Source organism: Tarenaya hassleriana, unplaced genomic scaffold (genome assembly GCF_000463585.1).
Source record: "Tarenaya hassleriana unplaced genomic scaffold, ASM46358v1 Cleome5, whole genome shotgun sequence".
Classification (NCBI taxonomy): domain Eukaryota; kingdom Viridiplantae; phylum Streptophyta; class Magnoliopsida; order Brassicales; family Cleomaceae; genus Tarenaya; species Tarenaya hassleriana.
The window spans coordinates 3,829,868-3,852,157 of NW_010967707.1; the positions used below are offsets into that span (position 1 = coordinate 3,829,868).

Here is a 22,290-nt window from a genome sequence, read left to right on the forward strand (position 1 = left end):
TATATATATATATATATATATATATATATATCAAATTTTTATGTGTTTTTGAATTTATTTTCGCAAAAGGTCGATTTTTTAGGTCGACTTAAAAATACGAAATTTTTTGGATCTATAAGTTTAAATCCGAAGTTCGATATTTCTCGGGTGGATTTTGTAGGATTTCGAATTTCGGATCCAGATTAACATTCGAGGTATGATATGTCCAACATGATGGATTGGAATCCTATGTTATTCCATCACATTTTTTGCAGTTCTTTTGTTATTTTTATAGTTTTTATACATCATCCAATTTTTTTGCAGTTTTTTTTCAATCATTCACAAACCCCAAATCTAATATCCGTTAATATATAAAAATCAATCTCTCTCTCTAGATAACACACGCAATATGAAAAACTGACAATGGAAACGATTTTTTTTATCCATATAATGCATCCTAAACCTATACTAAAAAAATATAGATTATAAAAAAGAAAAAAAATACATTTTACAATTTTTCTTATATTATCAAGCAAATTCCCTAAATATATATATATATATATGCATGAAAGCTTGGTAGTGAATATTATAAATAGACAAATAATTTTGTATACATACGGAAATTGGGTGACGTGGAAGCGGGTGAGGAGGACGTAAGGCGTGACGAATTGGGGGCAGCCAAAGTGGATGCCACAAGAAGGCCTAGCTGTGATTGACTTCTCGGTCCAAAGATTACACATGCGGGGTGGTCTTAGACCGAAATCTTTGACTTATATTATATATATATATATACATGCGCTAGTCAAAGTCAAACATTCCGTAATTTGTATCAATTTTGAAAACGACCCAACCAAATCTTGAATTGGGCACATTAATAGAAACGCCTACGCATCTCTCCAATGTAAACAAAATCAACTTCACTTCAAATGGTCCCCTGATAGAGACGGGAGTGGCCCATCCATTGGGCCTACTTGTGGGAATGACTTTAACCAATTTTTAATTGTTAAAAAAAAACTTCACTTCAAATGTTTAGGGTTTTGCAGCAGAGACGCTGGTCTTGCAAGACACGGCAGATTCCAGGTGCATACGTAGGGTTTGGCCGGCACACACCGATGATTGTGGTACACAAGATTGAACACACACACACACACGTGTGTATATATATGTGTGTGTATGTGTAAAGAATATACAGAATTTATCTGTATTCCTTTTTTTCTTCTTTTGTTTCTGCGTGTTTGGGAAAACATGATGGTGTGGCATTCTATCTATAAAGAAAAACGGGAGGTTAGCATCAGACGGAGAGATAGCTGATGGTGGGGGAAGCCATGAAGCGGGTGTGAGTGGAGCGGAACGATTTGCCGAAAGGGTCAGCCTCCAACCAATCTGCTGCACTGCTCGCTTCCTTGTTCTGTTTCTGCATCAGGTTCGTCAGGGCTTCCACGATCTCCGACACCGGAGGCCTGAACTCCTCTGCCTGTGTGCACAGCGATACAATGTCTGCGAACTGGGAGGCAACTCTCGACGAGAATGTGCCCGCAATGCCTGCATCTATCATCTGCTCCAAGCTCCTCCTGTCGTGCAGTCTACACGTTGCCCACTTCACCAGTAATTGCTCTTCCCTTGGCCTTGCGCTGTATCATCACTAGTATAACATTACGATATTCTTCGTATCTCTTTGATAAAAGGCTATGCTAATAGGGTTTTTTTTCTTGTTTACCAGTCAAAGGGCTTCCTTCCCGTTAGCAGTTCCAAGAGGAGGACTCCAAATGCATAGACGTCGCTCTTCGTGCCATTGCTTCTTGATTGGACGTGTTCTGGTCCGATATAGCCGGTGTTCTGTAAAGCTATCTCAGAGGCCTGCACACACATCAAAAATCTCAATCCCCATCACCGTTTTTTGATTTCTCAAGAACACTGAAGAATTCATTTTTTTTTCTTGCTTTTACCCTCAGTTTAACACTGTTGCTCGTGAGTGGCCTTAAGCTAGCTAGTCCACAGTCAGCTATACGAGGCATTAGTTCTTCGTCAAGCATGATGTTCTCAGCTTTCAGATCTCGGTGCGCAATCGGAGGGCTAAACGATGAGTGCAAATAGCTGAAAAGTTTTCAATCACCATGGGTATACAAGTACAGATACTGGTTAAATTTTTAATGGCAAGATGGATATACTCACTCCAACGCTCGGGCAACTCCTACAGCGATGCGGAGACGCAAGCTCCAGGAAAGCGGCTTGTAAACCTCGTCATGCATTGCGTCGTAGAGAGATAGGTTTCCTACATACTCGTAGACAAGAAGATGCTGCCTGTTCTCAATGCAGATACCAAGTAGTGTTATAATGTTTGGGTGTCTCAGTTTTGATGCTGTCCGAAGCACTTGAATGAATTGTTCCTCTTCTTGAAAAGACAGCGACGCTATGGGGATGTTTTTCACTGCAGAAAACTGTTTGCCAAATAAAACAAATGAATGTCAAAGAATCAGAATTGTGTTCAAATTTTCCGAAAATAAAAAAATGACTACTTACTTGACCATCTGGCAACTTAGCTCTGTAAACAGAACCAAGAGGACCCTCTGCAAGTAGGTTTTCCTCACTGAAACTGTTGGTGGCTAATTGAAGTTCTGCAAATGAGAACTGGTCCACGTATGCCGGAAATTGGCATGTCCCTGAGAAGCTTTTTCTACTGGTTGTTCTCTCGATTTTTATTGGCGGGTGTCGGACCCTCATGATCTGTGGGCTATCTTCAACAGAAAAATCTATGAAATGGGTAGGAACAAAAAAACTGTAAGAATGGTAGATTCAGTATTATAACTCAAGATGGAGAGATTAGGACCTCATCACCTCTTGTTGTACTGATTGGAAGGGAGTATGTTGTGCTAATGTCACTTCTGTGACTACTGAGCTTTCGTGCTCGTTTATGACTAAAGCGAACGGCAAATACCGCGACGAAAGTTCCCAGCAAAGCCATTCCTCCAACCATTATAACGATACTTCCAGCTACCACCCTCTTCTTGTGTTTCCCCTGTTTTTCTGGGCCAGGGAAGCGCTTCATGGCGCTTGACTGAGTTGTCGGTAAGCCACTGGCATTTTGCATCATCGGGATTACGTCCAAAGGAAACCTCCACGGTTTGTAGTTTTGGTCTACCTGAAACTTGTTTCCCCAAATCCTGTTGAGCAAACAGGAGAAACATGATGAGGCCTAAGGTGTTGTCTGAATCATTTTTCTTTTGAAATGGTGTCAAGTTCACTCACCACAGATGAGGAATAGACTGAAAATGACTAGGTAGTACACCACTAAACTCATTATCTTCAATATTCCTGAAGAAAGATGCAAGCATAGAACGTTGAGCATTAAAATAGAGACAGAGTAAAAAATGAAACTTCCGATGGTCGAAAGGACAACTACAGGTCAATTAAGGGAAGATCTGCTAGGTAGACGACTGATCCAGTGAATCTGTTGTTCTGAAGGTACCTGCAGTTTAAAGTGATCAGGGCCACATAGCCATTGAGCTACACATACATGCAGTTACGAAACTTGGAGTTTAGACATTGAGAAACTCACAGTGAAGTCAGACTCATGAGAGATCCAAAAGAGCTTGGTAAATCTCCGGTCAGATTATTGGAGGATAGATCCCTATCAAGGTTCATAACAACGATGTTTGGTTCATTGTGCAACAAAAGTTAAAACCTTGAATGAAAAGGTAACAGAAGTGAACAACTGAACTCACATTTCTTTTAGTTGCATCCCGGAAAACACATTTCCAAGAGGTCCAGATAATGAATTATGGCTCAGGTTCCTGTAGGAAAAGCAAATCCATCAATTTAACAAATCACTGGGAGAAAATTGAAGAGTATCCAATTGGCAATGAACCAAACTTACAGATACTGAAGAGATGTCAGTAGAGATAAGGAGTAAGGAATGCTTTGGCTCAGATTGTTATATGCCATGTTTCTGGGATTTTAACAAACCACGAGAAAAGCATGAAAGCGTAAATCACACGATGAATGCACTCAGTTAGGAACTTACAGGTGGGTCGCATTCGGAGGCAATCCATACGGAATTTCACCCTGGAGAAAGTTGAAGCTCACATCCCTAACAGAAACATCAAGGATTCAATGATTTTGTCCATACTGAATTCTCAAGAATAGAGAGAAATTCGCTTACAGAATCTTCAAGTTGTGAAGATGGTTAAGATGGCTTCCGAGACTGCCCCAAATCCTTAACCCCGGGATTCGACTGCAACACGGACAACTCAGCTTTTGCTCGAATGAAAACATATAGAGAAGTCAGCATAGTTTTAACAAGGAGCCAGGGAACATTACAACTCTACTATGGACGAACCGGAACAGGTGACTCCCATCCAGGATTCTCCACAAGGATCTCCACTTTGCAATTTCCATCCTTTCAGCTGCTGTGGACTGTTCAGGGCCTTGAACAGATCTTGAAGAACCCAAACTGACAGAAAAAATCGAAAAGTGAGACGATTGCTCATCGAACGAGTCCAGAATGTAGTTAATATATACATGACCTACTTAAATATGAAATCACGAGTAAAATTTTTCGATCAAGAAACGTAAAGAAAAACGATCGTTCACAGGAGAACTTGTCAGTAATTTTTCTTATCTCCAGAAGAAAGGCGGAAAAACATCTAAGCAAGATTCATTCTCAGCCTAGAAAATCTAAGTGAATAATCTAGAAATTACCTTCAAGCGGATCAGTATACGCCTCCGCTTGCGCAAACAGAACCCTGACGAACAGAAATGTGCCGAGATAGAAACACAATCGTTGTTTCTCCATCATCTCTGGGAACCGATTTTCCAGGAAATTTCAGAGAGAAAATTCCGAGTAAGAGAGAGAGAGAGAGAGAATGTGCAGTATCGATTCTTAAGCAGAGAATTGAACTTGCGAAGAGTGTCGAATGAAGAAACAGATCCAGAAGCGAAGTCAAGAAAGAGAGAAAGGTGCGAAGGATTATTGCAATTTTCTCAGACTTTCTCGCGTTTTCTGTGCAACCAAACAGAGAGAAAAGATCAAAGACGGCTCAAACACTATAGTGAAGAAGACGAGAGTTGAAACTGAATTCAAAGGCATATTAATGCGAATTTTCCACGTCAGCAAAGGCGGTTATGAACGTTGGAGACAGCGTTCAGGTGCATTTAGCACACCGTAGACGTTCCAATATTTCGCCCACAATGCAAGTATATTGCTCATTTTGTGATCATTTTTATGCTAAAACCAAATAAACGCTGAAAATTTTTCTTAATTATTTCCCAAATTTCTAAAAAGAAGTACAAATACAAAAATGCCCCAAGACATCAAACCAAGTACACATTGAGTGAAACTGGCTTCATACATACACAATCTCAGAACCAAGAAACATGAATGAACCCCTGTTTCTTTTCTACTGCAAGATAAACTTGGACAGGACAAGAAAAGGACCAGGCATTGCTCATCTTCTCAAGATTGGATCTGTTTCTTCAGATCCTCCCAATGTTTAGGTCCATCCGGGTGTCGGGTCACGTACTGTGTCTCGAAATATCTGTCCGAGCAAGCGAGAAGAGTACTTAACGCCAGCTCGTGATCCGCCTTTCCGTTGTTCTTGAGCCAAGAGTACATGGATAATCTGAGCTTGATCCGCTCTAGGGTAAACTTCAGACACGACGGGAAATTCACGAGAGTTGAGAGCGGATACCTGAGTTTGTTCACGAGGTAATCCACCTTTGCCTTGACGATTTCAGATCCTTGGCAGAGAATCTGAGGGGACGCTTTAACCATTTCCCTTACATCCTTCTCGTTCAGACCCAAACTCACGATGAAATCGTATCTCTCTCGGAGTTCTGACCCTCTGCCACGGAAGTTCTTGATTGCTCTATCCATGTCTTTCGAGTTCTCTTCATACCCGATGTCCAATAAAAAACGAGTCTTCATCATTTTCGACTTTATCTCCTCCCCAGTATCGGGTAGAGGCTGGATTCTTGACCCCAGGGTCCATTTCTTCATTTCCTCCGGGTTTTCTAGGATAATTTCACAAAGTCGTTTTTTCCCAGCATTCAAGTTATTGAGCAAGCTACCGGTCTTCTTCAAACTACAGGCACCGAGCCACAAGGAGTCAGAACGAAAAATCTTACCGATGTCATCAGTCTTCATCTCAATATCTTTTAGAAACAAAAAGCAACGCCTTAGATTTGCAACAAATGTTTCTACCTCAATTCGGGTCAACTGCTGAAAGAAAGATCGAATCTCGCTTTTAGATGACCCGAGTTTGGTTTGAAAGCCAACCAGCATTAGTGTCCATTTCCCTGAACTCTCGAAAATGAGCCTCGGATGCTTCCTGATTAACCCACAGAGCTCATCTTCGTGGAAACCGATATCTCTAAGAAAGTTTAGAGCCCGATGGACGCCGCTCCAATCATATGACTCCTTTTCCGACAAGCTCTCCACTAACCAATTGTCCCCCAACCCAACAGATTTCAGAATCTCTAAAACATTAGCAAACTCGACATTCTTATCCCCAATCAAGATACTCGGACTACAAACCATAAGTTTGGATAGACATGACTTGTTAAGTCCCATATCCTCATAAGCTTGAATCTTGGATGCCAAAACCCCGGTCCCATACCCGAAAACTGCAATAGCTTCCTTATAAATCTTCCCCATCTTCTTGCGGCCAATCCCGTAGTTACACAAAACATCGTGATTTTCTAACAGCAAAGTATCTTCATTCAAGAACATCTTACCAGCAGGAAGCAGATTACAATATTCGGACTGCTTAAAACCTAAACTCTCGAGGAAAGGCTCAAACTCATTTACCGGGTGAAACCTCAAATATCTGGAGATAGATTGAGCAACGTCAGCTACATCAGTGCTGCCATTGATCTTCTTCAGAACATTTTCAAGAAAAACGGGAGCATTCTTGCTCATACTCTCAGCAATCAAGAACTGCAAACCCCTCGTGCCATAGAAGTAATCTAACATTGCAGCCTCGGCCTTTTTACGAACAGTGGGCTTAACCCAAAAAGCTTCTTGAAGACCAATTCTTAGAGGCTTGTGGTTTGGAACCTCTGCGTTACCCCCACGGATTCGTCGGACATGTAAGCCATGGAACTACAAAGAAGAGACAGCAAATATAAGGGTCTTTGGTTCACACAAAAGGAATTAGAAACTTTAGCTGCCAGCTCCATTGTTCGTGGGAATATATCTAACATGCTATCATCAAGTCGGAATGTTTTCATACCCATCACCCATGATCCGAGATATATTTGAAGAATCAAATTATCCAAAATAGTTGGAACCAAGATAGTATATTTCCTCACAGAGACCAAGATTGGAGAAAGTAAAGACACATAACGCAGTGGATGAAGAACAGAACTCTATACTCTGTACTTCGAAGAACAAAAGAATCCTCATGAGCAAATACATCAATGCATAAATGATACTTGCCAGTTTCATAAGTGAACATTATTCACCAGACAAAATAGAAAAATGGTTCCTTTTTCGAATCACCTCAGCGATATTTCATTTCTGTCCGCTGAAAATCGACAAGTAGCCATTACCCAACAAAGAAAACGGCACCAAACACAAACCCTAAAAACAGCGGCGGAGAATCACATACATGCAGAAGAGAAACTCTTTGGTCCTACTAAGCACAGATGAAGTGAAAGGAATCTAGCGTATGAGAAACTCATTTTCTCTAAAATCGAATCACGCGTTCGGACAAACTGATTCGAGCCATCAAAATCTAATCCCAGGTACCGCATAAGAGATTGAAACCCTGACATCTCATAAACCCCGACTGCAAAGAAATCGATGGAGAATTGGGGACGCAACAACACGGGGAAATCGAACGAAACACGAACTCACCGACAGATTCCGGAGAAGAGATTGACTGATATCGAACAGGGTTCCGGCAGATTTGCGTAACCCCGACATGGTGGGGAGAGAGTACGAGTGACTTTGCAAGCTGAGGGTTGCAACTTACAAGTGTGTTTTGTGTCCACCGCCAGCAGTCTTCCGCCCGTACAACGCAAACGCAAACGCAAACGCAAACGCAAACGCAAACGTACCTCCTCCCTTTCATCGCGTTCATATGTGGTGTCCTTCAAGGCTTCAAGAAGTTTTCCCTTTCTGAAAACTACGTCGTTTCTAAAATTGTTTCGAGTAATGTTTTTGTTTGAACTTGTGCGATATGGGCCATATCAATGGCCCACTAAATACGGCCCAATACTATCTATATTTTCTTCCTATACTGAAGTTCTGATTGGACAACATAGAATTCAGATTAGTTAGGAATTAGACATGTGATTATCATATCCCTATTGAAATTTTTTTGTCGATGTATGGATAAATCACTATTACTATCTGGCTAATTAAACGAAAAAAAAACATAATTAGAATACATTTTTCGGTTTGGATATATAAAATAAATCAAATAAACTACAATTGTATCCAAATTTTAAAATGACTGAATGTGTTTTTCGTACCAAATAAATCGAATTCAAAACGAATATGAATATAGCAACAACAAAAAAGTAAATCTAGTAACAATACACATGTATCCGAATTTATAAATAATAATAATAATAATAATAATAATAATAATAATAATAATAATAATAATAATGTGAAAGCAAATTCAAAAAGATATTATTCCAAGACAAAAGCATCAAACTCCACATATTCTACTTTGTAATTTAACAAGCCTTTTCCTTGTCTATTTTTACCTAAAACAAATTAAAAAAATATTATACAAAACAGATAATACAGGCAGGTATTGAAATTTCGCGTATGTATTTATAATCTAACCACGGTAGTGACGATATTGATTGATAAATCATATTATTCATCTTTGAAGATGATCCAATGGTTATAATTAATGTTATAGAATAGCTTGATCAACTATATGTTAGTTTAAAAATTACAATTCTGAAAATCATCTCCCTAAAATGTTTCTACATCCATTATTTTTAGAACAAAATAATCGTATACAGATACATTTTCTCAATGAAGTTCCAATAGAATAAAAAGAATTTTGACAAATGTTTCCATCAAGATCTGAAAAAATATGTATTTTTTTTTACAAATTATAATTCTAAAAAAAACTCACTAAAATATTTATACAAATATTGAGATTATAAATTATAATTTTTAAAGAAATATAAGATTTTTTTTTTTGAAGCACCAATGTTTTTATATGCATTTTAATAAATAAGATTATCAGCTTCTTATAAATTTTTTTAAAAAAGGAAAATAAAATTATAAGAGAAAACTATAAATAATAATATCATTGAATTGTTTTTATTAAAAAAATATATATATAAATCATTGGGTTTGTAAGTTCGGCGAAGCTTGAGGCTAAACCGGCGTTCCCGCTCGTCGTCTACTGCCAATATAAAAACCTCATCTTACCGGCCATTGCCCGTCGTCAATAAATGACCGAAATACCCCTCTAAAGCAATTTGCGGATAAATCCAACCAAGTTTTAATAAAAAATAATAAGAATAAATAACTAAATAAAATCATGAACTCCCAACAATTTTTTTGAAACATATAAGCGGGGGGGATTTTTTATTTTATTTTTGGGGGGATCCTAAGGGATTTGTTTTCCCGTTCAAAAGCTGCCTAAATATTCCATCTATGGTCTAAGATTCCCTCATCGACTTTATTTGCCGAATGTCTCATGGAAATTGGCCAATTCAATTTTTGGTTTCTAATGTTTCCATATGAATTTTGGATTTTTTTTATTCCTTAATATCTTATAATATAGATGAGTATCTTTACTCTAATCAATTTCGGTGTAAAAGATTAAAAAAAACTGAAAAATTATAATTACCCAGATAATTTACGTTTTATCAGATAATAACAACTATACCTAAAACAAAGTATTTAAATCTAGTACCCAAATCAACTTTAAAATTGTACACATCAGTTAATTAGGGGTAAATTAGTAAATATAAATAATGATAAATGATATACTAGACAAGATAGATGTAAATAATAATCAATGACAAATTAGTAAGCATACATGTGAGGTGTTTTAAAATCAAGTATCCTATAATCTAAATTCAAGAATATTACTATTCCATTATCTAGATCTGTTCCAAATAAATTATATAAAAAAAAAATTCTAATAGATTCCTGCCGTAATTCGAATTGAACCAGCGCTAATTTATTCACCGTGGAAAAAAATACATTGTCACCAAATAATTTTAAAAAAATCTGTAACAAATAATTAGTAGAATTATAGAGCTCTATGGTCCGAACTATACAGTTTTAATTGTCGGTGATAGTTATTTACAGTTGTTTGCTTTTAATTGTACGTATGGTAATTATGAGTTTCATTTATTCCCCTATGATTTTACTGAAAAGATTCATTCTTTTCTCTCTATCTCTCTCTATCTTTTTTTTTTTTTTTATAATCCGAAAGTTCACCGGACCTTTGGCCCGACTATATCTCCCAGAGAACCGGTGCTCTCTCCCCATGATAGATCCATTGTTTAAATTAATTTTTTTTAATTTTCTATATATATATATAATAAATTAAAAATCCACTTGTTAGATGAACACAAGCTAAATATATCAGAATTCGTTTTCCATTATAAATTTAATAACTAATTCAACATATATAAGAACGTGTAAAAAATCTTCTAATCATGCTTGATGTTCTTCGCATGTAGAAGGCATGCTTATTAGTTAGTAAACAAAAAATATATAAAAACATGTGAAATTCACAAAATCTATTTTGAGAAACTTAAAAATCTATCGAAGTAAGATTACTAATTGCTTGAATGAATTATCTATTAAAAAAATCGAATATATTATTCATTTAATTACAATTTAATCTGTAAAAGTATTTAATTTGTGTATTATGCATCACATAAATACATTATAAATCATTATATATATATATATATATGGAACCAATTTTTAAACTTTTATTTGTATTTGCAACGGATTTGCTAATTCACCATTTCGCTTACAATTTAATTTACGGAAATATTTTTAATTATACATTGTATAAGTACGTTTAAATCATCATTATACATATTCATCAATATTAAAAACTAACATGAATCATATGATTTTTTTTTTAAAAAAAAATATTATATTCCTGTGTGTTTAAGAGTATGAAAAATGTAGGACTAATTACTTGAATCTAAAGCGGCTTCCCCGTTTCAAAATTTAAGATCTTCCTAGTATTCGGCGAACGCTGTCAGAAGAAGAAGTGGGTCACATCCTGACAAAAATCAAATCTCCAAAGTCGAGTCAGTGGCATTCCTTTAAATAACCTAAAAGATCAGTGGCATTTCCGTCATTGTTTACGCGTTCACAAGATTTATATTTCTATCCTCCCAACGAGAGATCCTCCCTAACTGAAGATATAATTTTAAAAGAGAAGAGAGAGAGAGAGAGAGAGAGAGAGAGAGATGGCACGTACTTCATCACATCCTCTCCATGTCATGCCACTCAAATCAACACCATCTTCATCATCATCACCATCATCAAGCTCCATGAAACTCAAAACCCTAATCCAAACCCTAGTTTTGTCCCATGTCTGTCGATTCATCCGTGAAATCTCCAGAGCCTCGTCCATTTTACTCAGAGCGTTGAGGAAGAAACACTACCATCACTTGTTATTCTATCCCAAGAGAACCTCCAAGAAGCAGAAGAAGATATTCTTTGGGTCATTCAGGCTTCATTACAACTGGTGCTCGTCCCATGTTGTCCCCGTGTCCGTTCCCGTCCGTCTCCCCGACGAACTCTATCTGGCCTACGATTCCACTTGGAATTCCGTGTTTTCCACTCATTCTCGAGATAACGAGGTCAACCTTGACGAGGTTTTCGTCGACGAAGAGCCGCCGCAGCTCAGGGGATATCTTGAATGGTTGGAGGATAAGGTTAAAGATGGCGAATCGACGAACGGGGAAGAGGGTAATGACATCGATAAATTGGCCGATATGTTCATAGCAAGTTGCCATGAGAAGTTCATGTTGGAGAAGGTGGAGTCGTTGAGGAGATTCCAAGACATGCTCGCTAGAAGTGTGTAATGAAAAATGCCTCATTAATTTACCATCTTCCCTTTTTTTAATTTTTTTTTTTATAATTTCTAAAGTTTCGAACCGGTATGAATTTTCATTGGAAATGTAATCGAGTGGGCGGAAATTGGTTTGGAAGTTAATATGGATACGATTTTGTATGGGACATGTAACCCAAATGGTTGGAAAATACTCGAAATATTGGTTCAATGTGTTATTGATTCATGAATGAAAAAAATGATTTCTATTTAATTCTTTGAGAAACTAAACTGAACAAAATTGTACTAAACCGGTTTAAACCGGTCTCGCGCTATCCAACAGTTTGGTGGTGAATCATTGTCACGTGAATCAGAATCTTGTGGTGAATCAGCTGAAGCCGAATCATTGTCATGCACAAAATCAAATCTAGAGTTTAATGTTTGCCACAGAATTTTTGGGACAACTAACGAGAAGCCAGCCACGGTTCATAGGAAGAAAAAACGAAGGGACAAGAGTGGGCCGTTGGTGGGTTAGGGTTTGTCGGGAAAATATACGAGACTGTCTATTTTCATTTTTGTCTTATCCCGAGGTTGTATTGTTTCTTCCATTTTGGATAATTAAAACATCTTGGATCTTCTAACATTTTTTTTTTTGTTATTTTCTTTGATAAAATTTTGTACGAGTTTCTCGTGAGACCACCATTTGGTAGTCATCTTGTTGGAAGTGTGCAGAGATAAGATGGATAAGAAAATGACGTTTTGAGAAGTTGCTTGTCTTGAAATTGTATTCTTATTCACATAATTCTAGAGTTCGGAATCTGAATTCAAAAATCGTGAATTTCAGATATCCGGACTGCTCGATATCCGTGAATATTTTAAATATTCGGATATATGTGAATACCATGCCGATGAGATGTACCCGAGAGCAAAGGCAAGGGTTATAGCGAGGATTTGTATAGTTTTAGCGTATTGATGGGTTATCCGTTCGATATGAATCCGAACCCGATGTATGAAATTTTGATACCCGAAAATCAGGTTTTTTTCCCCAAAACCTATAAAAAGTACATGATAATGTAAACGTCGATTACATTATTTATGCGCGTCGATTACAATTAGAGTATTTTTTCTTGTGGAAATTTTTTTTTTTTAGTTTTTGCAAATACGAATTTTGATGAGAATGTGGCTCGAGATTTCTTCTGCAAAGTTTGATTTTCAGGAACATGGAAACCCTCTGCTGGAAAAAGAAGCTTTGTAAGGGCTTGACGGTCTTTTGGGAGATCTCTAGCTTGTAATAGATTACCGAGAATTTAGTAGAGATTGCGTGGTTCTCGATTGAGTTGCCAAAGTACACTCGGATCTCATAATAAAATTTTAAAACTTCCGATTAAAACTTTTAGGATTAATGGATTTAATATTTGAAATTTTGTCTCCCTACGAGATAAAAGTCGTTTCATGATTCTAGAAATTGGGACATGCGATCTTTAACTTGTGTTCTTCTGCTTTTCTTTTCTTTTCTTTTTTTTTTTTCTAATATCCTCTCTCTCTCTCTCTCTCTATGCATATATATATATATATATTATATATGTGTGTGTATATATTACACACACTAAGTGCCGTATTTCTCACGACGAATGTGATTGCAGATAAATATTATACTTAATTTATATATGTCTTGTCTCTTTATTCAAATATGAATGGAGTGCTCATGAACTATTTTCGAGTTTTCACTTCTAACTATACAATAAGTAATTAAATTATTTCATTTGTAATTGAATTGTGTCATTAAATTCGGTCGTAGTTAAATAGAAAAAGTCGAAAGTGATAGAAAGATTCTCTAGTCAGCGTCTCACATGACATGTACCTATTTTTTTTTTGTAGGTTTCCATACCGTCGTGACTGATGAACTCCCTATAAATTAGTTTCATTTTAACTATAATAATATAATATAATTTATTTATATGAATTATTTGCCTTGTTTTATCCATATAAAACCATTTTTTTTAGATAATATCATATAAAATTTAGTTTCAACTTATTTATGGAAAGGATAATCTTTAATCAATATATTAAAAATGGAAATAAAAATATTAAATTCTCAATTTGAAAATTAATAGTTTTTAAAAGGTTAGTTATTTTATTAATTTTAAAAGTTATATAGAAATGTAGATGACATACGGTGCGCGGGTGTTGGGCTTATAAATATAAAATGGGTCGGAAAAGATCGATATGGGCCGTTATCAAACTGGGCCGAAACAAAGTCGGTTGATGTTGTCATTGCAAAGAAAATACTTTCTAAAATAAATAAATAATGACGTCACCCAGCATTTACCGAGGCGGGAAAATCATCCAAATAACCACTTGAGTCGCATCTATTTCAGTGTACCCCACGAAAAAAAAAAAAAAAAATTTCAATTTTAACCCACTTTTCGATTGAAAAAGTCCGAAATACTTTTTTCGTTTTATTTTTTATGACTTTATTATGACTAACATATAACTGATATACAACTAAAATAAGACAGATAATTTTTTTATCACCTTTTTTAGAATCAATTGTAACTATATTTAGACTTAATTATGAAGTCGTAATAACGAAGTTGTTTTCGAACGGATAAATATCGTAATTCATTAAGGCTAATTTCGTCTTTTCATGGGAAAAAAAATGTGTTATATTTTTGGTGATGTACAGATGAAATTGATGCGACCCAAGTGACTTATCTGGGTAAAAAACACGACCGAGGCGAAACCAACCACTCGGGTTATTATTAAAACCCTAAATATTTTTTTTGGGTAAGGAAAGACAACTTTTGCGGTTAGGGTTATTTGTTTTCCTCTCTCTCTCTCCAGCGATTTCGCTCGTCTTCTCCGATTTACTTCTGTTCAATCGGTATCTAGGGTTTCCCTATCATCTGGAATCGGATCTGTACTAGGGATGGATGCTCGCAAGAGAGGACGGCCTGATGCTGGCGCCTACAACTCCAATGGCGGATTCAAGAGGTCCAAGCAAGGTTTGCTCTTTCGCACTCTCCGGCTTTTCGACTTCTATTTGTTGTTTCCTTTTTTTGGAAAAATTGTTGGCCCATAGACATGGTTCGTTGGCTCTGATTGGGGTCTGGAGTTTTTTTCTCTTGTTCTTTTTCGTTCATGGGCTCTGATTAGGGTTCAGTTGCGAGATCTTTTCTTCCGGGATCAACAGTTGTGGTTGTAATCGTGCTAGGTTACAGGAAAAATACTTAGGATTTTACGCTGTGTTTGTCTGCTTCTTGTGGAGAGAGCATTTTGTGTTCCTTCCATTATATTGTTTTGTTATCTCTTTTCTCTTCTGTTGTTGCTTGAATTTTGGAGTGTTCACTTCCTTAGCTCCGCAGAGAACTTACCATGAAAAAAGTTTTGCCCTTTATCCGAGAGACGTCTAAGTACCCTATTAGTTTTTCAGTGGAGTAGCTTCGGCTAATCGGGAACTAGGGTTTAGGGCATTCAATTGGAGTCCAAAGGTTATGTTATCGAACCTCAGAAAAGTTTTAACTAAGAAAAAGCACTTAATGTTTGCAACAGAGATGGAATCATATTCAACTGGTTTAGGAAGCAAATCGAAGCCATGCACAAAATTTTTCAGGTTATAATCCTTTCCTGATTGGATTGATATTCGAATTGTTGTTATCTTCAACTCAATCCTGAATTAACAAGTGATATTGTGTAATTTTGCTAATGAAGTGGTTAGTTGTTATACAGGTACGTAACCTCGTCCATCCTAAACGAGTTAAAAAGATTCAATTCAATGTAACAAACGTGATTCCTACTATGAATGGATAAGCCTATCTGGGAGTAGAATTTGAGAAACGAACGGATGAACTCAACTGGTGATTATAACTCATGAAATCAACCAAAACCTGAATGTTCTTTGAGCTGTGACAGCCATTGAGAAAAGCTGTTATACCCTTCTGTTTGATGGTAAGGTATGAGAAATTTGCATATGAAACTATGGAATAAGGTAGACAGGTAAGTAAGGCCTCCTGCATTTCCCTCGTGCTATCCACAGGGAAGTATGTATTGTTGCCCAAGATATTGTGATTCTTCTTTTCTTTCACTGAAAGTTGTGTCGGGTTTCGAGCATACCATTGTTGCGTTTCTCTATGGATATGCCTTTTGCCTTTTTGTCTCTGACTTTTGTTTCTCTTGCCCCATGTTGATGTCATCTGTTTTACTCTCTTGACGGTTTATGCTTTTATCGCAGCACTTCTGGATGTCCTTTCGGTGAGAACTGCCACTTCTTACACTATGTTCCTGGTGGGTACAACGTGGTGTCCCAGATGACAAATCTCGGTCCGCCAGTCCCACAAGTCTCGAGAAACATGCCGGGATCTGGCCCGGGCCGATATTCTGGGAGAACAGAGCCAGGACCAGGCCCTGTTTCAAGCTTCGGGGCCTCTGCCACTGCAAAAATAAGCGTTGACGCCTCTTTAGCAGGTGCCATCATAGGGAAAGGTGGGATCAATTCCAAACAGATATGCCGACAGACAGGGGCAAAGCTATCGATCCAAGATCACGAGAGAGACCCGAACCTGAAGAACATCGAGCTGGAAGGAACGTTTGAGCAGATCAACGAGGCAAGTGCAATGGTGAGAGAGCTCATAGTGAGGGTTGGTTCCGCAGCCAGGAGACCCTCTGGTGGAGGTGGAGGTGGAGGTGGAGGTTCTGAAGGGAAACCCCATCCGGGGAGCAACTACAAGACAAAGCTATGCGAGAGATTCTCCAAAGGGAACTGTACTTTTGGAGATAGATGTCACTTTGCACACGGAGAGGCCGAGCTGCGCAAACCAGGAGTTGCTTAGGAAGTTGTGTTGGGAGCACTTGTCTGAAAAAGCCGGTATTACCCCAACCTTTGACTCTCTTTCTGGCCTTAATATCACTGTCTGTTTGCCTTTGTTTCGAGAAACTAAGTTAGCTCCGTTGTCGTTGTAGTTAGTTTTGGTGGGGAGTTCCTTTTTTTGGTTTCGTGCAGATTGGTTTGAACCGTGGTAGCGGGTAGTGTGCTTAGACCAAGCTTTAGAATGTATTCTTCTCTCATAGATTCGATGTTTAAGTTTTAAACTTGATTTGGATTTTGTTTGGTCTGTGGGATCTGCTGTGAAATCTGTTTTCTGGTTTTATTGTTTTTCTGTTTAAAGATTTCAAGAAACAGAGAAAGGGAAATTAAAGACATGCCTACCATAACCCATTTGAACACATATTTCGGCTATTTTGGTTCATTTGAATTCGGGTTTGTAAATCATAATTACTGGTAAATTGGGTGTAGATACTGTGATTTCGTGTCTTGTGATATTGGATATAATTATAAAATTTTTGTTTATATTTATTAATAATATGTTTGATTTATAAATTTACAAATTTATACATTAATTTTGTGCAATTGGGTCAAAATGGGTAGTTGTAGTTTCGAAGCAGAGTATATACGGGTGTTTTAGGCCCATTGGGCCTCGTAAAGCTCGATACATTTAAGTTTTATTTTTATTTTCAGTTATACAGACATAAAAAGCATGCCATGTCACTTGATACGCCATAGAAAGTTAGCCTAAAACGGTGTCGTAACAGGAAAAGCGAAACTGCCAAAGAGAACGCGTCAAACTGCTCTGAAGCCCAACACGCGTCAGCTTCTGGTAACATCTCCACTTTTTGTCTTAACGCACAGACCTCCACGTGTCAGGCAAAGAGCTTCTATAGCCATCTACCTCTGGTTGAACGACACGTGTGAATGACGTGGGAGACGACCCTGCAAAAATGAGCTATGGGTTCCACGTGGCACAACCCGGGAGTCCTCCGCCACGACTATTTATTGTGCAAGTTCCTCCACCGAAGGGACATAAACGAAAATCTGAAGATTCTTCTGGACCACCGAACGGACACAAACTGACAGAATCACGAAGGAAGAGAGACAGAGAGCGTAAAAAATGCAGTCGATGAAGGAGAAGGCTTCGAACATTGCAGCTTCTGCGAAAGCTGGCATGGAGAAGACCAAAGCCACTTTGGAGGAGAAGGTTTCACTCTCTCCTTGCTGCTCACCACCATCTTCCAGTTTCGTGTTGTTCTTTCTATCTTCGATCGTGTTTCGCCATTCTTGAAGTTGAATCTTGTTTCTCTGTGTTTCTTTCTTTGCTCCTCAGGCGGAGAAGATGACGACGAGAGACCCAGTTCAGAAAGAGATGGCGACGCAGAAGAAAGAAGACAGAATCAACCAAGCCGAGCTCGAGAAACGGGAGGCGCGTGAGCACAACGCGGCCGCCAAGCACGCAGCCGGCGCCGGCCTTGGGAGCCCGGGCTACACCACTAAGGGAACAGGTCATCTGGGCTCCACCACCGGACACGGAACCGGGGCCCTGCCTGGCCACGGCATTTCGCCCGCGGTCGAGGGTACGGTCGTAACCGATGCGGGGACCGGTCGGACCATCGGCCAGACCGCTCGTACGGGAGGTGGTGGCACCACAGGGTTCACGACCGGTGGGGATTACCGTGGATAGGTTGTGGTTTTTGTTTATCTCAAATGAGTACAAACTTTTTTACGTTGTCTTTGGTTTTGGTTTTGTTATGGTTTGACCGGTCGTTTTTTCTTTCGGATGATGTGTTTGTGGGGTTTACTTGATCTGATTTTGCGTGTTTTTTCTGTAATAACCTAAAGTTTTTTTTTATTGAAATAAAACGTTCCTTGATGTATAGCGTTAATGTACTGGGTTTACGATACCGCACATATTGCCTTTGGTATATTGAAAAAATGGGCATTCTTCTCTAGGCCCATTTTCTTTTTCTTTAATGTGGAATATATTTTAATATCTTGTTCTATATCATGACGCATTTCGACATTGTTCAAAGGCAACAAAAAAAAGGTTAAATGAATTCGTTCATGTTTTTTTTTTTTGGGAAACTCTTATCCTACCACCCTTCGGATCAGACACTAAACAACGCAATGTCTTTCAATCCATGGACCGGACGAGAACGATATGATGACAGCATCGCGGACCTGAGAAAATCCATCACTCTGCGCAGTAGTTGGCAAACTACGCAGAGCAGATAAACCAGCCTCGTAAAACTGACCGATTCAATGAGAGTTTCCATACTTGGATTTCAAACCCACAATCTCTTGGTAGAGGAGAGTTGTCACTAACAATTAGGATGAGGGATTCCCTGAATTCGTTCATGTTCCCATGTGTGTTACATGAAAAGGCCAAAAACACACATATATATATATATATATATATATACAAGTTGATACATCTTGCAAATCGAAAGATTTAGGTTGACTTTGCTACGTAATTTCGGACACACGAAATAATGTGTTTTGTGTGAATTCTGCCGTCAAAAACGCTCTTACCGTGAGACACACGTAAGGGTTTTGTTTTGCATTAGGGTAATGAACGACGCTTTTGCTTTTGCTTAAGCGTCAAGGCATTGGTTATCGACTTCTACTTTTTACCGTTAATGGATTTGAAATTTTCTCTCTCTCCGTTCCAAATCCCCGATTTGATTAGGTGTCTAGGGTTTAGGTGGTGACAGTGTGACCCTAATGCATTGTGCCAAATCATTCGTGATTTGTCTGCCTATTTGGTCTTGACATGCTGTACTCATTTATAGAAATCCGATAGATACCTAAAGAAAGTACTACAACACTTAAAAAAAATGGTTATGTCTATACAAAAAGTATGACCCATTAAATTTAATCACATAAAAAACAAAATTCGTGTATTTTTTTTTTGGGATTTGACCAAAAAACAATGGTTATGTCTATATAAAAAAAAATGGAACCCATTGAATTTAATCGTATGTACTTTGAAGGATGCATCTGTATCTTTCAGTATCACTATAATATATCATGTATTTTTCCCACACGTTTTATTAAATTGAAATTTAATTTTGTTGGAAGCCTCGTTATCAATCGTAGTGTCAAAACCTCAAAAGTCTATGTATGTTGATACACAAGTGGACAAAAACTCTTTATATTATATTATACATTTTTTTTTCTTCTCCTATCTCACCAATATAGGTGTTTGAACTTTTGCATATTGCTTTTTTAAAAAAAAAATATATTTCATAATTGTTAGTAAAAAATTCAACTACTCTTACATTCAATTATTCTCCATACTTATAGAATTATGAATTAAATATTATGGTTATTGTTTCACCGTTTAAATCACAAATTTAAAAACTATGTATAATATTAAATTATTATTATAATCATAAACATATTTTATGGTGTGTTGAATATTATATAATGTTTCTCTATTTACTATATAGATGTTAAAGTGAAACAAATGGAGAGATTAAACACATTAAATCATATATAAAAAATGGAGGAATGGGTTCATTCAATGCCATTTTTATTATTGTTAGTATCGAGATGTGCCACATTATCTTAAAATTAAATGTGGCCAATTTTTTCGTTCCATAAAAAATATATAATGGAAAACAAATAAATCTTATAAATTAAAAGCAATCGTAATATATATATATATATATATATATATATATATATTAAGATTGTGATAATATTTTTTGTAGATTCATTGTATATAGTTATTTGTGTAGAGATCTAATTTGCGTGTGTATGTAATTCTACGTATACGTAAACGTAACTATCTTATTCTCTATTAATAAGAAAATAACTTTCAAAGACCAAGTTTTGTTTTGATTTCTGGATAACATATGCATTAGAGTATATCATATAAATACATTAATTTGTTATTAACTCTCATATTAATATGTTACAGGGATTTAAATAAAAGATTTTTTTTCAACGTTCTGTTTAAATCATAAATTTTACAGAGAAATATAAAATTATAGTGTTTTTTTTTTAAAAAAAAAAGTTCAAAAAATTAAGAAAATTCGGTCTAATCACATAAGACCGGATTGATCCGTGAGCGGAAGATGAGTGTGATCCGTCTTTCCATTTCAGAGAAAACTTATTCTTTTAATTTATATTACAAAAGTCTACAGTTTTCTATTGTATTATAATAATTTAATGTTTTAATTAAATTATATGCACTATAAAATTATTCATCGAATAGTCGATCATTTCTAATTATATTTCTATTAAAAATTTAATCAATATGCTAAGTATTGATGTATAGTTGATAAAATATATTTTTTTAAAATATATATATATAAACATTACATGATTTAGGTTTGTTTTATTAATTTATCTTAATTTTTAAAATTAATATAACGTTTATATCGTATGATTGATATAATAAAAGACTTCAAATATTGGCTGAAAACAAAACTATACAATATTATTTCATAGTTTTAGAATAATACACGACACAAAAATATTAAAATATGTGGTCCGAATGAGTAGGCTTTTTTAAAAATTTTAATGATGAGAGACATGTTTCTTATGATGAAAAATATAAACGTAAACGTGGACAATTTTCTTATCAATCGCCTGCTTGTATTATATCAATAATGAAAAGTTTTCGATTTTCTTACAATAAAATCAATATATAATTATATTTAAATCAATTTTATTTTTAATTTTGAATTTCAATTTAGTTGATTAAATTTTTTTATCGTTTTTGAATAAGTAACTTTAATAAAAACATGCACGAGTCAATTCAAATGAATTTCAGAATAAATTTTTTATAACAAAATAAAAATATTGATGCAATAAAAAAACTAAAATCAAAATTGAATATATGATCAAATCGGGTAGAACACATGGGGTTTCTGGTATTTCTATACCCGAATCTTGTCTGGTCCTCGTAGTTCTCGCCGTTGCCTTCCATCCTTCCCTTCGACTCCGTTTGCCCTCTCACCACCTCGTTGTCGTCAATATAACATCTTCATCTGTCTCTCAACCCTTTTATTTACATTTTTTATATTTTATTCCGTCCGTTTCAAAATATTTGTTGTTTTAAATTATTTCATATATTTTTTTTAGAAAATAGATCAAAAGTCATATATACCCTTATTTGATAATAAAACTATATCATCATTAATAATGTATTAGAATTTGGTAGGGATAAAATTAGAAACTATTATAAAAATTATTTTGAAAATATAAAACTAAAAATATTTTGAAATATAGAAAATAACCTAAAACTACAAATATTTTGAAACGGAAGGAGTAAATTTTTATTTTTTCGACGACGATCTCATGATTAAAATTTTATGAATATTCAGATACGATTATAGAAATTTTAAAATTTTTGTCTATATATCTATGTTCTCCAAATTAGAACGTACAAAAACACGACTAAACTAAGCAGACAGGTTTTTAAGCAGACAGGTTTTTATTTATTATGCAAATGTTGTTTTTTTCCAA

The 22,290-nt window shown here is 36.3% G+C and overlaps 5 protein-coding genes across 12 annotated transcripts; 3 read left to right on the forward strand and 2 right to left on the reverse strand.

Annotated features, from left to right (window-relative positions):
• Positions 1–1,008: 1,008 nt before the first annotated feature.
• LOC104826765 (protein STRUBBELIG-RECEPTOR FAMILY 2-like) lies at positions 1,009–4,995 on the reverse strand. Of its 2 annotated transcripts, XM_010559633.1 has the most exons (15): positions 4,678–4,995; positions 4,297–4,429; positions 4,139–4,210; positions 4,001–4,066; positions 3,854–3,925; positions 3,702–3,770; positions 3,536–3,607; positions 3,380–3,445; positions 3,226–3,291; positions 2,815–3,140; positions 2,500–2,729; positions 2,152–2,417; positions 1,926–2,073; positions 1,697–1,836; positions 1,009–1,610 (listed from the first exon to the last, which is right to left on the reverse strand). In XM_010559633.1, the coding sequence occupies exons 1-15, from the start codon at positions 4,772–4,774 to the stop codon at positions 1,271–1,273; spliced, it is 2,163 nt and encodes a 720-aa protein (XP_010557935.1). In that variant the 5' UTR covers positions 4,775–4,995; the 3' UTR covers positions 1,009–1,270. The 2 variants fall into 2 exon arrangements, with proteins under 2 accessions (XP_010557935.1, XP_010557936.1); XM_010559634.1 differs by lacking the exon at positions 3,854–3,925.
• Positions 4,996–5,216: 221 nt separating this feature from the next.
• On the reverse strand, positions 5,217–7,975 carry LOC104826766 (transcription termination factor MTEF18, mitochondrial-like). 3 transcript variants are annotated; one of them, XM_010559636.2, is made up of 3 exons: positions 7,835–7,973; positions 5,667–7,078; positions 5,483–5,572 (listed from the first exon to the last, which is right to left on the reverse strand). In XM_010559636.2, the coding sequence occupies exons 1-3, from the start codon at positions 7,901–7,903 to the stop codon at positions 5,539–5,541; spliced, it is 1,515 nt and encodes a 504-aa protein (XP_010557938.1). In that variant the 5' UTR covers positions 7,904–7,973; the 3' UTR covers positions 5,483–5,538. The 3 variants fall into 3 exon arrangements, with proteins under 3 accessions (XP_010557937.1, XP_010557938.1, XP_010557939.1); XM_010559637.2 differs by lacking the exon at positions 5,483–5,572 and having other exon boundaries at positions 5,968–6,059; positions 6,179–7,078; positions 7,835–7,975; XM_010559635.2 differs by having other exon boundaries at positions 5,217–7,078; positions 7,835–7,969.
• A 3,354-nt stretch (positions 7,976–11,329) lies between these two features.
• LOC104826767 lies at positions 11,330–12,216 on the forward strand. The gene has a single exon (XM_010559638.2). It carries the CDS (start codon positions 11,398–11,400, stop codon positions 12,016–12,018), a length of 621 nt encoding a protein of 206 aa, XP_010557940.1. The 5' UTR covers positions 11,330–11,397; the 3' UTR covers positions 12,019–12,216.
• A 2,551-nt stretch (positions 12,217–14,767) lies between these two features.
• Positions 14,768–17,667, forward strand: LOC104826768 (zinc finger CCCH domain-containing protein 36-like). 5 transcript variants are annotated; one of them, XM_010559640.2, is made up of 4 exons: positions 14,768–14,989; positions 15,537–15,597; positions 16,216–16,848; positions 17,574–17,667. In XM_010559640.2, exons 1-3 carry the CDS (start codon positions 14,914–14,916, stop codon positions 16,811–16,813), a joined length of 735 nt encoding a protein of 244 aa, XP_010557942.1. In that variant the 5' UTR covers positions 14,768–14,913; the 3' UTR covers positions 16,814–16,848; positions 17,574–17,667. The 5 variants fall into 5 exon arrangements, with proteins under 5 accessions (XP_010557942.1, XP_010557944.1, XP_010557945.1 ...); XM_010559642.2 differs by lacking the exon at positions 17,574–17,667 and adding an exon at positions 17,500–17,518; XM_010559643.2 differs by lacking the exon at positions 17,574–17,667 and adding an exon at positions 17,150–17,337.
• A 161-nt stretch (positions 17,668–17,828) lies between these two features.
• Positions 17,829–18,691, forward strand: LOC104826769 (11 kDa late embryogenesis abundant protein-like). The gene is made up of 2 exons (XM_010559644.1): positions 17,829–18,016; positions 18,143–18,691. Exons 1-2 carry the CDS (start codon positions 17,930–17,932, stop codon positions 18,494–18,496), a joined length of 441 nt encoding a protein of 146 aa, XP_010557946.1. The 5' UTR covers positions 17,829–17,929; the 3' UTR covers positions 18,497–18,691.
• The last annotated feature ends 3,599 nt before the right edge of the window (positions 18,692–22,290 follow it).

Bases quoted from the DNA above. Each gene is read 5' to 3' on its own strand.
- LOC104826765 (XM_010559633.1), bottom strand. From the start codon at position 4,774: ATGATGGAGAAACAACGATTGTGTTTCTATCTCGGCACATTTCTGTTC. The intron at 4,430-4,677 runs GTAATTTCTAGA...TTTTTCTGTCAG, and splicing joins GTATACTGATCCGCTTGAAG to TTTGGGTTCTTCAAGATCTG. The intron at 4,211-4,296 runs GTAATGTTCCCT...TCCGTGTTGCAG, and splicing joins GGTTCGTCCATAGTAGAGTT to TCGAATCCCGGGGTTAAGGA.
- LOC104826766 (XM_010559635.2), bottom strand. From the start codon at position 7,903: ATGTCGGGGTTACGCAAATCTGCCGGAACCCTGTTCGATATCAGTCAA. The intron at 7,079-7,834 runs GTGAGTTCGTGT...TCTTCTTTGTAG, and splicing joins CTCTTCTCCGGAATCTGTCG to TTCCATGGCTTACATGTCCG.
- LOC104826767 (XM_010559638.2), top strand. From the start codon at position 11,398: ATGGCACGTACTTCATCACATCCTCTCCATGTCATGCCACTCAAATCA.
- LOC104826768 (XM_010559640.2), top strand. From the start codon at position 14,914: ATGGATGCTCGCAAGAGAGGACGGCCTGATGCTGGCGCCTACAACTCC. The intron at 14,990-15,536 runs GTTTGCTCTTTC...TGTTTGCAACAG, and splicing joins ATTCAAGAGGTCCAAGCAAG to AGATGGAATCATATTCAACT. The intron at 15,598-16,215 runs GTTATAATCCTT...CTTTTATCGCAG, and splicing joins CCATGCACAAAATTTTTCAG to CACTTCTGGATGTCCTTTCG.
- LOC104826769 (XM_010559644.1), top strand. From the start codon at position 17,930: ATGCAGTCGATGAAGGAGAAGGCTTCGAACATTGCAGCTTCTGCGAAA. The intron at 18,017-18,142 runs GTTTCACTCTCT...TTTGCTCCTCAG, and splicing joins AAGCCACTTTGGAGGAGAAG to GCGGAGAAGATGACGACGAG.